The sequence below is a fragment of the Ursus arctos genome, unplaced genomic scaffold (genome assembly GCF_023065955.2).
Source record: "Ursus arctos isolate Adak ecotype North America unplaced genomic scaffold, UrsArc2.0 scaffold_31, whole genome shotgun sequence".
NCBI lineage: Eukaryota > Metazoa > Chordata > Mammalia > Carnivora > Ursidae > Ursus > Ursus arctos.
Genome location: NW_026622997.1, coordinates 4,583,036 through 4,595,915, shown reverse-complemented (window position 1 = coordinate 4,595,915; position 12,880 = coordinate 4,583,036). Strand labels below are relative to the sequence as shown.

General features: G+C 44.6%; 1 protein-coding gene across 1 annotated transcript in view; it reads left to right on the top strand.

Annotated features, from left to right (window-relative positions):
- MUC21 (mucin 21, cell surface associated) overlaps nucleotides 1-12,880 on the top strand; it is a 63,227-nt gene extending 50,347 nt beyond the window's left edge. The window contains 1 exon segment of the mRNA XM_048225755.1: nucleotides 12,263-12,880. Coding sequence (XP_048081712.1) covers nucleotides 12,263-12,880 — 618 coding nt within the window.

Sequence of the window (12,880 nt, the reverse complement as noted above, 5' to 3'; positions counted from 1 at the left end):
TCAATTACAAGATGAATATGGTCTGAGGAGCTAATGTATAGTGTGGTGATGATAGAGTGATACTACTGTATTGTATACCTGAAATTTTCAAAGAGAGTAGAATGGGGGTGTTTTCTCTCTCACACACACAAAAGATAATCGAGCCAGTGTGAATAGTTGCTGGGAGTGCTTCTGTGCCTAAGAATCACATCTTTGTTTTGTATGGCCCCAGGGGACTTGTGCATGCCAAGCCCTATCAGCTCCCAGAACTAAGTGGTTTAAGATCCAGTTCCTTGGATAGCAGATGTAACAGTTGGGGTGCTAGATGTATAGACAAGCTCCTTCCAGGGAGAAGCTGGAGACTTGGTTTTACCACTGGAGTGAACCAGGAATGAGATGGCAAGGGGACATCGTACCAGTTCTTTCAGGCTTCTAGGAAGATACCAGTCAACACTAAAATGCAGGCTGATTAGGAGCTGGACCCTTAGACAGCAGCTGGGAGAGTACAAAGTCAAACATCTCCCAGGAAAAAACTGAGAAATGTGTATTTTTGCCTCATCTGTCTGTGCTGACCCCAGAGGGGATAGCCACAGGGAATTCTCTTGTGCCCATTTAACAACTGCTCCTTGGATACAGTCCTGTGGGACTTATGAATGCCAAGCCTTATTGGCTATCAGAGCTGGATGATTTGGTGGACTGTCCTCTGGGTGACAGCTGTAAAATCTGGGGTGACAAGAAGCTGGTGATGTGGTTTTATTGTTGGAGCAAGTAGGAGGAGAAGACGGCAGGAAGTGACCACTGGCTTTTTTGGGCTCCAGTAAGTATCCCAGTCAGCATCTACATGTGGGCTAATTAGAAGTCAGATTCCCAAACAGGAGCTGTTCAAGTGTGCAGTCAAACCTGCTCCAGGGAAAATGGAGATGGACATTTTTGTTTGCTCTCTCTGTATTGAGCCTAGAGGGATAGTGGAGGGAAGTGCCTGCATGCCCCTTTAACAACTGCTTCTCTGTTTGCTATAGGCACTCATGAATGCAAACCCCATTGGCTCACAGAGCTAGGTAATTTGGAAGCCCATCCCTGAAATGGCAGCCTTAAAAGTTGGGGTGCTGGATATGTGGTCCAAACTCTTCTTTCCTCAGAGACTAGCTGGGAGTTTGGGGTTCCCTCTGATTGTAAGATGCTATGCTAGGGGTGGGGTTTATGGTGAGAGTATGTCTCAGCCTTTCCTACCCATTTTGATGTGGGTTACTTTCTTAGTCACCCAATGTGTAGGAGCCACTCAGCTAGTTTCTGGATACTTCTCACAGTAAGTTGGTCCATGTACGTTAGTGCATCTATGGCAGGAGGGCAAGTCAAAAGCCTCCCTTGTCATCTTGGTGACGTCACTCGGGAATAAAATAATCATCAAGCTTAGGTCTTTCTCCCCACATCTCCCCTCATCATACCTTTCTGTCCCTAGGAATGGGGTTCCAAAGTCAGGTGATATCAGTTACATCAAATGTTACAGATTTTTCTTTACAGCAGATTTTGCACCATGTGAATTTTTACTACTCTGATATATGTAGGGCTTGGACCTTGCGTTGGGACTTTTGCTCCCTGCTCAAAAAGCCTCCACTAGAAGCGTGGCTAGAGAGACCAGTAGTAACCCCCAGCTACAGGGAGTGAAAACTTCACTCAGTGGTGGTGTGTTGGTAAATGTTTAACAACCAGCTCTTCAGGGGGAAAAAATCCTAATATGTAGTATTTTCTGATTCCCTGACCCATTTCAAGCTACCACCATGATGTCGATGAATAGGGGCTTGTGATGTGATGCACAGTAGCAAACCAATAGACAGTAATAGACAGTAAACAAACTAGAAAGTGATGAGTTTTGATTCTATTTTTACCTTATTTTTAATTTATTTAAACTGTGAGTTTATGTAATTCAATTTTTAGAGTAGTTTCAGGATCACAGCAAAATTGAGCAGAAAGTACAGGGAGTCCCCTCATGCCCCCTGCCCCCCAACACACACAACTTCCCATAACTTAATTTTTAACAATACCCACATTCAACAACAAGCTCACAAATTTCCTAAAAATATAGCAATCAGCTCATGAAAGCCAGTATAAACCAGTTTCAGTACTCATCACCGTTCACTCCACACCAGGAGAGGCTACTGAAATAATCACCATGACATCTGCTGCCTGGAGTTCAGAAATCAAAATTATGGAGAAAATCTCATCTTGAGGGTAAAGGCACCTTTATGACTTCCAAATCTTCAGCTTTCATGCAACAGGAACTCACTGAGTTTTAGACCAGTTAACTTTCATCTTTCTTCCTACTGCTCTAAACATGAAACTCACCCAAGAAAACCAGGATTCTGCTCATCTTGGGCTCATTGGGTATCCTGATACCTGAAAATTTTGCTGTCCTTGTTTTGCTTTCCTCCTTGTTTCCTCCCAAAAGGAAGAGGGCCAACTATCCTCTTTCCTCCCCTAACACCACCACATGTCTTCCTTCAAACAAAAATGCAGCTTCCCACCTCTCTCAGTCCTAAAAAACCACACGGACCAGCCAAAAGTTGCTCCTCCAAAGGGAGTGAAAGCCCAGAAACACTGGTCTCCTTCACCCAGCGGCAGCTGTAAATGCCACAGCTATACTCAGGTGGAGAAAAAGAAGAAAAATAAGAAGACGGAATGTGGAGTGCTCTGTGGTTCCCAGGAGTTCAGCTTTCCCAGCTCCTGGCTCCCCACCACCCCCTGTTTACCCACCCATTGCTCTCCTCCCAGGACTGGCTCCTGGCCGGTCTTCACCTCTAATCCAGAAACTTCATTTCCTATCGAGACTCCAAACATCTGATCCTTAACTGTCCCCCTCTGCAGCCCATTTATGCTTTGGAGCCCAGGAATTCTCCCAGGTGATTATTTCAAGATAAAGAGTTCTCTTCTGTCTTCTGGTTCCTTTGACCTCCTGGTATCTTGTAGCTGAACTACTGGTTTATCAAGAAGAACAACATGTTGACCACAGAAGGTCTGAAGGAGACGGGGTCCCCTGTATCACGCATCATGTCCCCAAATTCTTATTCCTTTTCTAGAAGCAATGATGATTACATTTTTTGCCACTTCTATGAAATTCATCACTGATTCCACTCCTCAGACCACAATGCTGATCCCACCTTTCTCTTGAAGCACATCCATTTTCACCTCCCCAGCCATGGGCCTGATCAGGGGGCAGGGACTGAGTCTCATTTCCCTGGGCATCCTGGATTGAAGAAGCTGATTGATGCATGCTTTATAATGAACCAGAAGATCTTAGTTTTAATTCATCCTCAAGTCCAAATCAGTACAAGGCCCACATCTAAAGGCAATGCACGTGATATTTCCTCCACAAATGCTGTCTAATTTCAAATTGCTAAACTTAATAATCCCTGAAGATGCCCACCTCCAGGGCGACATGACTGCAATTAGTCCAAGGGGGAAACAAACCAGCTTCCTGTGTGAGCCCAGCGGATGGGCCCGCAGGGTTAGCTGACTCCCATCCCTCTTGGAATTCAATGATTTTTAAGTCTTAATCATTATAGACTGCTTCAGTTCACATATAGCCTCGTTATCTCTATTGTCAAATGAAATTTAAAAAAGAAAGTTGGGGGAAAATTTAAAGAAAAGGTTTAAGTTGAATGAAGATGAGGATTTTAGATGCTCCCCCCCAATCTTGCACTGCTCCTGGTCTCCCTACCTGGAGTCTCTTCCTGCTCCCAGACTGGCACTGAGACCGACCCAACACTGTCGGCACCACGGCAGGCACTTCCTTCCCCTCTCACATTCCATTGTCAGAGTGGGAACTACCACTGAAACGGAAACACCCACTTTTGTCCAAGGTATAGTCACCACTGGGACATATACAACGACCTCTGTTTTGGTCACCACCAACCCTAGAACAAAATCTAGTACTTCTGCTTCAGAGAAAATCAACGCTGCAATAGAAACGACCTTGACTGACCTCGACGCCGCTGCCACTGACATGGGCATTAACACTTCTGTGCAAGGTGAAGAGCTTCTGGAACGGATACATCTACTCTTGTCTCAGGTAACACTATCACTGGACTAGGCTCTCCGTAGCACCTCCTCTGTCCAAGCATCACCCGCTAAGGAAATAGGCACAACACGACTGCTCAGATTCATCCCCTTCTGAAATACCATCAATTATCTCCATCTCCGTCAGCATCAGCCCCAGGACAGACAGACACCCCCATTTCAGGTAAGGCCAGCACTAACACAAAAATGACCACCTCTAACCAAGACACAACCGCCACAAGAACAAGTATAACTTTTGCCCAAGGCATAAGAACTCACATGTCAGAAATACCTACCCTCATCCAGGCACCATCATCACTGGAAAAGGAACAACCACCTCCGCTCAAGGATCAGCACCATGGAGACAGGTAGAGCAACTTCGGCTCACGGTGCGGTCACCCTTGGAATAGGCACAACCCTCTTAACACAGTCCTAAGCACAACCACCACGGGAACTGGCACAACTTTCGCCCAAGGCACACCCACCTGTGCATCGGGCACATCATCCTTATCCCATATACCATCATCCCATTCACATTATTTTCAAAACGAGTACCATCACCTCTTCCCAAGAATCAGCCACTGCTGAAACAGGATCGGCCTCTCCAGTCCACAGTTTAACCACTGCCAAAGTAGTTAAACCACCCTAAGCCTGGACACAGCCATCGCGGGAACAAGCGCAATCACTTTTGTCCAGGACACAACCACCTGGACTGGGCACATCTCTCCTTACCCCAGACAGCACTACCATCAGAACAGGAACCACAACCTTCGCCTGAGGATCATCTCAACCAGACGAGGAACATCAGGCTCCGACTGAGCAGACAACCACTGGAGCAAGCACATCTCTAGATCCACGGCCAACCGTCATGAGAAAAGACAGCCCCTTCCATCTCAGTGCCCACAAGCTCTGCAAGATGAAAACCTTCCCTGGCCAAGGCAACAGCCCCCGTGGGAATAGTGTGAACGCTGCTTCTTAAGGACAACCTGCACTAGAACAGAGACTGCCAGCTATGTCGTGGGCACCAACTGTATTCCTGTAGCTGGAACGTCACAGTCTGCTCTGGGCACAACCCCCGCTGAGATAGGTACGACCATCCTGCTTCAGGCCCCACAGCCCAGGGACCCGCCTCCAGCTCAGTCACTGCAGTTGTGGAATAGGGTCTGCCTTGACACTGTGGGATTCGTTGAAAGCAGCCATGAAGCAGACCAGGTCCTTTCCAGCGTATACACGGTTTGAGCCACACTCCAGTGACTGTGGTAAAACCGAGATATTCACGGCCTGGGGCACATCCTCATTTCTCTGGCTTCAGCTGCCGCTGCGGTCATTCTGTTAGTAGAACTTGGATTTTGCCTGCCAAGTATTTGTCACTGGTTAATGAGGAGGCTTTGGTGACAACAGATCACAGGTTAGGGGGTATGTGTGGAATGCATGGAAATAGTATCATTTAAAGTTTTCATAGTTAAAAAGAATAAATGGTAAAGATTGTTAGAACCAAAAAAAGAAAAAAGAAAAAAGGACACTCAGAAAGCATTGCATCTTATAGAGACAAGGTAGGAAGAGTAAAACTGGAAAAAAAAAGAGAGAGAGAGATGGAGAAAGGAGGCAAAAATAGAGAGGGGAGGGACGTGCTGAAGTCTAGGAGAATAGAGAGACAGGGAATAGGGGAACAAAACTCTAAGATTCCCCAATTGAGCACCAAAGGGGGCCTTTTTCGATGCAGAGGAGAGGAGAATTAAGTGTTCTACACTGGGTTCCCTTTGGGTTCTACCCCTTAATTCAGTTGTGCTCTCCAAGAGCACAGTCCTTGCCCTTTAATGTTTCTACCCCACTGGGGCTGAAAACTGTTCTTGTATCTTCTTAGCAGAGCTGAACTAGGTTGGCACCCAAGAGCCTGTGGCCATATCAAGGCAGAGTAACAGGAATAAACCAGAGAGGATGGGAGACAAAACAGTCTCCCTGATACAGTACTGAGTTTGCGGAGCTCAGCCAGGGCTCCCAGACTCTCAAGCGTTCCTCCTTGGGGTTGAGAGAGCTGCATTCAGCCCCAGAATGTATTCTGCATTCAGATATTCACCAGGACTTTCTGTCTTATTTCAGTGTATTTCCCGCTTGTTCTGAATTTTTATATCTTTTGTTATAGAGAGATTACCTTACACAGCACGTGGAAAATGGCAGGGTACAAATGATGAAGACATCCTGGACCGTAAATGGTTTCTTTACTTTTAAACTCTTCCATCTGGACAGCACTGCACACAGACTCTCATTTACTAATCTGCTAAATGTGCTGGCACTCTCTTATTTAAGACCAAGACGTAATAGCAATAATAATGGCAAGTAATGTTGATAAAGCACTTCCTTTGTTCTAGGGACTGTGAGTATTTTACACGTGCTACTTCGTTTTATCCTCCCAACAACCCTGCAGAAAAAAATGTGCTATTATCATCTACATTTCGTATACAAGGACACTGTTCACATTTCATATACAAGGAGGCATAGACAGATTAAGTAACTTACTGAAGGGCACACAATAGACGTAGAACTCAACCCAGGATTTTTTTTTTTTTTAAGATTTTATTTATTTATTTGACAGAGATAGAGACAGCCAGCGAGAGAGGGAACACAAGCAGGGGGAGTGGGAGAAGAAGAAGCAGGCTCATAGCGGAGGAGCCTGATGTGGGGCTCGATTCCACAACGCCGGGATCACGCCCTGAGCCGAAGGCAGACGCCCAACCGCTGTGCCACCCAGGCGCCCCTCAACCCAGGATTTTTAAAATTCAGGAATCCATGCTCTTAACTGCAAGGTTATATGATGAATTTCAAAACTGTGGCTTTTCCAGATCAGTTACTGTTAGTCTCCCGAACACACATTTCTTTAGTTAATACAATGACTGATTCCTGCATTTTGATAGGGTCCATCTTCTGAATATTGGGAGATTGATTGTTTTTGCCTTGTGAATTCTACCATATTGGTACAGCATGATGAATGAGAATTCATAGGCAGAGTAAGGTCGTTATTTTATTTGATTTTTGTTTGTTTTGCTATCTTCTCAGAGAGAGAAATAAAGAATAACACAACAGTGATACCAAGAGAGACACAGAAGAAGTAAAGAAATGGAGAAGAGATTTTTTTAAAATGGTTTTCCTAAAAAGTAGAAGTCTGTGACTTTAGTCTACTTTAGGCTATGAAATGGGAGAGAAGGATTAATTTCTTCAGTATTTACATATTTTCCTTTTAGAGGGATACGCTTCTGCTCCTGAGAAACATTAGCATATATTACATCCATGACCAAGGCTTGGGTCCATGTCTTGCAGTTTCAACAATAAAATAAGCTATAGAGGGGCCCTTGGTTTGGACCATGAGGAAGCTATAAGGCAGGCCGTGAATGGAGTCACAGTCGTGAAGGTGATCATGGAATGAGTCATGAAGTATCCACAGAGGAGGTGAGGGTAGAAGCCACAGACATGGGACCATGACAGAAGTCCTGTTAGTGACAATCACAGGGCAGGCTTCATAGGAAGTCACTGAAGAGCGCATTGCTACGGCCACTAGAAAATGGGAGACATTCTAATGAAAGGAGGGGATCGTGGAGGAGAAGACAAAGAGCTATAACGGGGAGTGAGTCAAGAGGGAGGACCAGAATGTTCCCAGGGAATGGCCATAGGTTCAAGAACAGAACCAAGGAAAACCTCTCAATATCCGACTGACAAGGCTACAGCTCAGGCAGAGTGTGCTTATGAAAGATAACCACAATTTATGAGGTTTAGAAATGACCTTAAATAAATGTATTCTCTGGACTCTCCCCATAACTCAGAATCTCAAGATCAAGGAGGCTGCTGTCCCTTGATAGGGGTGGGAACGGGCACAGTGACTGCACTCAACACAGCTGCTTTCCCATTCTCCCTTCTGCTCAGGTTATTCCAGTACCCTCCAGAACATGACTTTGTCTTTGAGAAGAGTCTTCTTTTCTTCTTTTGTGTCTTCTTCAGATGTTATATGACTAAGAAGAGAATGACTAGACACTCTAAGGAATAAAATTTCATTAATGTATGTGGTATCCAGAAGAAATGCTTATCTTATAAATTTTGTCTGTTTTGCTCTTGTCTTTTGTTTCTGAGTGACTGCCTGTGCCACACAGTGTGCTAAGTGCCTTTACTTATACCATAATGTAGTCCTCACAACCCTCTGAAGTCCAGATTATAACCCCCATTAAGTAAATGAGAAAACTGCAACTCAGAAAAAGAGCTAATAAGTGAGCAAGATTGTACTGTAAGACAAGTTCTCTAACTCCAATTGGTTCAGGAGGGAAAAAACAGATTTCTTATTCAGAAGTATTATAAGGACTTTTACCCTTAGAGCAGAGTGCTGAGATCCCAGTACCAACGTGTTACTGACCATACCACTCATCCATCCCCTGCATGGAACTTCCCATTGCAGACAATAGGCAGATCAACTCCCAAGTGCAGGGCATCCTAGAATCTAGATTCCTGACCCCTCCCCACTCAACACCTCATTTTCTATCATAGCTCATTCTCTTCCAGCTTCGAGGACTCAGTCATTCACAGTTCTTTCATATCTTAGGATATAAGCTCTCAAAGAAAACAAATTTATCTATTTTGTTTACTGGAGTACAACGTCCAGCACATAGTGGGCAATCACGAAATATTTGTGGGATGAATCCCTAACCATTCCTTGCTTATCAGCCCGCTTCCACCAGGCTTCATATGCCATGAATAGTCTTTCACCCAAATGTCTAACTCATCTGAAATGGTTCTTCTGCCAGGAAGCCTTGCCAGATTTTTGGAGGAAGTGGAGACAGCTTGTTTTGATTACATATAGTATAAAATTAAAATTTCCATAAGGTCTATTCCCAATTTGTTTGCCATGAACTGTGGATGAAGTAATTGCCAATCTCCTTAGCTCACTACTATCTTTGTTTTGTCCTCCTTGTTCAGCTGTCTTTGGGTCATTTCTGTTGGCCTCATCCAAGTGTCTAAACAAAATTCTACTGCAAGCCCTCGGTTCCCCAGCATACTGGCAGTGTTTCCCTTGATCATTCAGCGTATCCAGCACACAGCACTGATGAGAAGACACAGCTGAGGTTCCCTAGGGTATAAAAGTTCCTATGAATTCTTAAAAAAAGAATCAAGGAATACCCCTATGAAGGGGGTTAGAAGCAGGAACATTCTTCTCCAGTTGTCATACTCCCTGTAGGTCCTATCCAGTGCGTGTACTGGTGAATATGTAACAACCAGTTTTCTGTGGTGCAAATGCTCCTACCATGGCTGATTTCAGGCTATCAATGTGACATCACTGAGCATGAGGTTGAGAAGAGATGTGCACACACCATTACACACTGTTTCCACTAGACAGTTACAACAGATGTACACAACTCCATGAACATAGATAACAGTAAATATAGTAAAATCATTGGGCAATAATGAATTTTGAGTACTTTTACCATTGTTTTAAATATAATTTAGCTCATTGTAAGCTAATTTAATGTTTAATGATGGCTGAGTTGCAAAAACTGCTGAAATTTTAACAAGTTAGGGCCCTTGCAGACAGGTATGCATTGATGCCAGTATACCACTGGTCTCATCTCCCCAACAGCACACAGCCCCATTCCTTCCACTCCCTACTTCCTTCCCATGCCCCAGAGATTCCAAATTCTATCCTTGAGTTTTTCTTCCCCCCTCATTCGAGATGTATTTTACATGCCTACTGTATGCTCAGCAGGTCCCAGAGGTCCAGTCCCCCGTTCCCACTCACATTAAATCTTACTCTATGTGTTCTTCCTGCTAAGTTCTGTTCATGAAGTGTTCCTTCCAGCCTCACTCTCACCCAGGCACACAGGACTTCTCATCCAGGAAACACGGTCTTGAGTTAGAATAGGTTTCCAGCTCCATCTCTGCCTCAGAGGGTGGGTCCCCTCCACTTTGACAACTTGATCCTCTTGAACTGTCCTACTTCCTGCTCCTCCCCAGGCCCTGCCTAATGGGATCATGTCATTCTCCGTTCTCCTGTACCTCCTGACCTCTGTACCCTCCTCTCTGAGTTCAAGTATTCTGCCTACAGCGGGAAAAACAACAAGCCACATATCCTGCCCCTGCCCAGCCCAGATGATACTATAAAGACTTTCTCTGAAAGATAAAGTGGTGACATTCTATGGAGGAAGCCCAAGGGGCCAGGCATCAGCATCCCCACTCTGCAGCCCCAGGTCCTCCTTCTTCGTGGTTTTCTTCAGATTAAGGACCCATTCTTTGGAGACTCACACTCCCAGCACTCCAGCCTCAGATCTCCACCTCTTCTCTCTCAAGACCCTCCTTTTTTTTTTTTTCTTTTTCTTTTCCTTTTAGGTCTTAGTCTTATCTGGAACTCAGGAGCCCTCCTCTCTAGGCTTCACAGGCAGATTATCTCAAGATTAAGAGAAAAACATTTTCCTTTGCATGCTGGCTTTTGTTTCACCTTCTTCTACTTTCAGGAACTGGTGAGTGAGTTTGTTTAAAAAATTATATTCTTGGAGTTTGAGTAGAGTTTGGGGAAAATTTTGACAACTCCTGGGATGCACACTGTCTTGTTAGTTCCCATTTTCCAAAAAGGTGTAAGGGCTCTATTCTCTCCAATTCAACCCAGCATTTATTCTTCACTCTGTTCCCAAGAGCAGCTCTTCTGCCCAGAAGCCTGGCCTATTGTCTCTGTCATAAATCAATCTCAAATGGAGATGCATTAGAGCTGGCAGAGATCTTAAAATTAATGTCGGGCCACCCACAGTAGGCGGGGAACCATCTCCAATATCTATGACAGCAATCACCAAGCCTCTAATTGAACGTCAGGAAAAATCCTATTCCATACTTCCATAGCTTTAATTTTTTTCTAGAATTTGCTCCACCATAGCTTTGGCTCATTTGTTTTATGCCCTTGAATAACACAATATAAATCTATTCCCTCTCCACAAGCCAGATTTTCATCTCACTTTCTCACGTAGTTTCTCTCTTAACTCTAACCCTAACCCTAATTAGAGGCATTAACATAAGGTTTTTGGATTCTTCCCCGGAGTCTAAATTTGCAATCCTTATGTTAGTCCAGACAACACTGAAAAAAAAAATACATGGATAGGGTGAGGAGAAGAACATCTAAATCTCAGTGGAAGAACAGGGCCATGGATGAGGCACTGGACATATAGGCGTATGGGAGACCACGTTGTTATTGGGATGGAAAATCAGGATGTAGAAGGTAAGCATAAGATAGAGGGGAAAGGCATGGCCTCACATCAACTCTAACTCACTAACCAAGGAGGTTTAGCTCTTCTCCTGAATCCTAGGATATCTTATCTATTTGAGCTACAAGTGGCTAATTCTTGGCTAGACTAAGTAACAGGGCCTTTTGGGATCCCTTCACGGGTGGTTCCCAAACGTTCATATGCATAAAAATTACCTGATAGTAGTAAATATGTCCATTACAGTCCCTTCCCAAACTGATTCCCTGTGATTATCTTTCTCCTAGAAAAAAGGGTACAATTCTATTTTGAGGGCAGCTCAATATGTATACACGGTCCTATTAACTTTCTTTTTTACATTCTTTATCTGAAGAGTATCATGAATAGTTGGAGGAGGAATAATACCATCCTCCTGTGACCCAGGTCATGTGACTTCTCCATATCTAGGATGTGGAATAGTATATGGGCTAAGGACTGGCTCTGTGTCAGACAATCTTAGTTTTAATCCCTGTTCTGGGATACCTGGATGGCTCAATAGAGCATGTGACTCTTGATCTCAGGGTTGTGAGTTCAAGCCCCATGTTGGGCATGGAGCTTACTTAAAATGAATGAATGAATGAATGAATGAATGAACGAATGAATAAATCCCTGTTCCATGATCTGCTAGCTATTTTAACTCAGGACTAATTGCTTAACTTCTTTAAATCTTAATTTCCCTAAATGTGACTAACAACAGTCCCTATCTCATGGAAGTACTGTAAGGATTTGAAAGTATTAATTCATGTGTGGCACCTAGCACAATGCCTGGACACAATGCATAGTGACCACTCAATAAATGACAGGTATTTTAATTATCATTATTATTAGTTGTAGTTACAAAATAAAAGTTTCCAAAGGAGCTAACAAGTCATCCTTTCTTAATATGCTGTGACTTCCAATGCTAACACTATAGTCACCCACCCTGCATCAACCACAGCATCCAGTGAGACCATTACAACCACCAACCCCAGAACAACCCCACCATCCAGTGGGACCATCACAACCACCCACCCTGGCACAACTTCACCATCCACTGGGATGACAGTCACAAATACCCACCCCGGCACAACCACACCATACACTGGGACGATTCTCACAACTACCCACCCTGGAATGACCCCATCATCCAGTGGAACCACCATCACAACCACCCATCCCATTACAACCCTACTATCCACTGGGACGACCCCACCATCCAGTGGGATGACTGTCACAACTACCCACTCCAGAACAACCCTACCCTCCATTGGAACGACCATCACAACCACCCATCCTGGAACAACCCCACCATCCAGTGGGGTGACCATCACAACCACTTATCCCAGAACAACACCACCATCCAGTGGGACAACTGTCACAACCACCCACGTTGGCACAATTCCACCATCCAGTGGGACATCTGTAACAACCACCCACCGTGGCACAACCCCACCTTCCAGTGGGATGACAGTTACAACCACCCATCCTGGCACAACCCCACCATCCAGCGGGACATGTCACAACTACCCATCCTGAAACAACTCCATCATCCAGTGGGACAACTGGAACAACCACCCATCCTGGAACAACCCTACCATCCAGTGAGATGA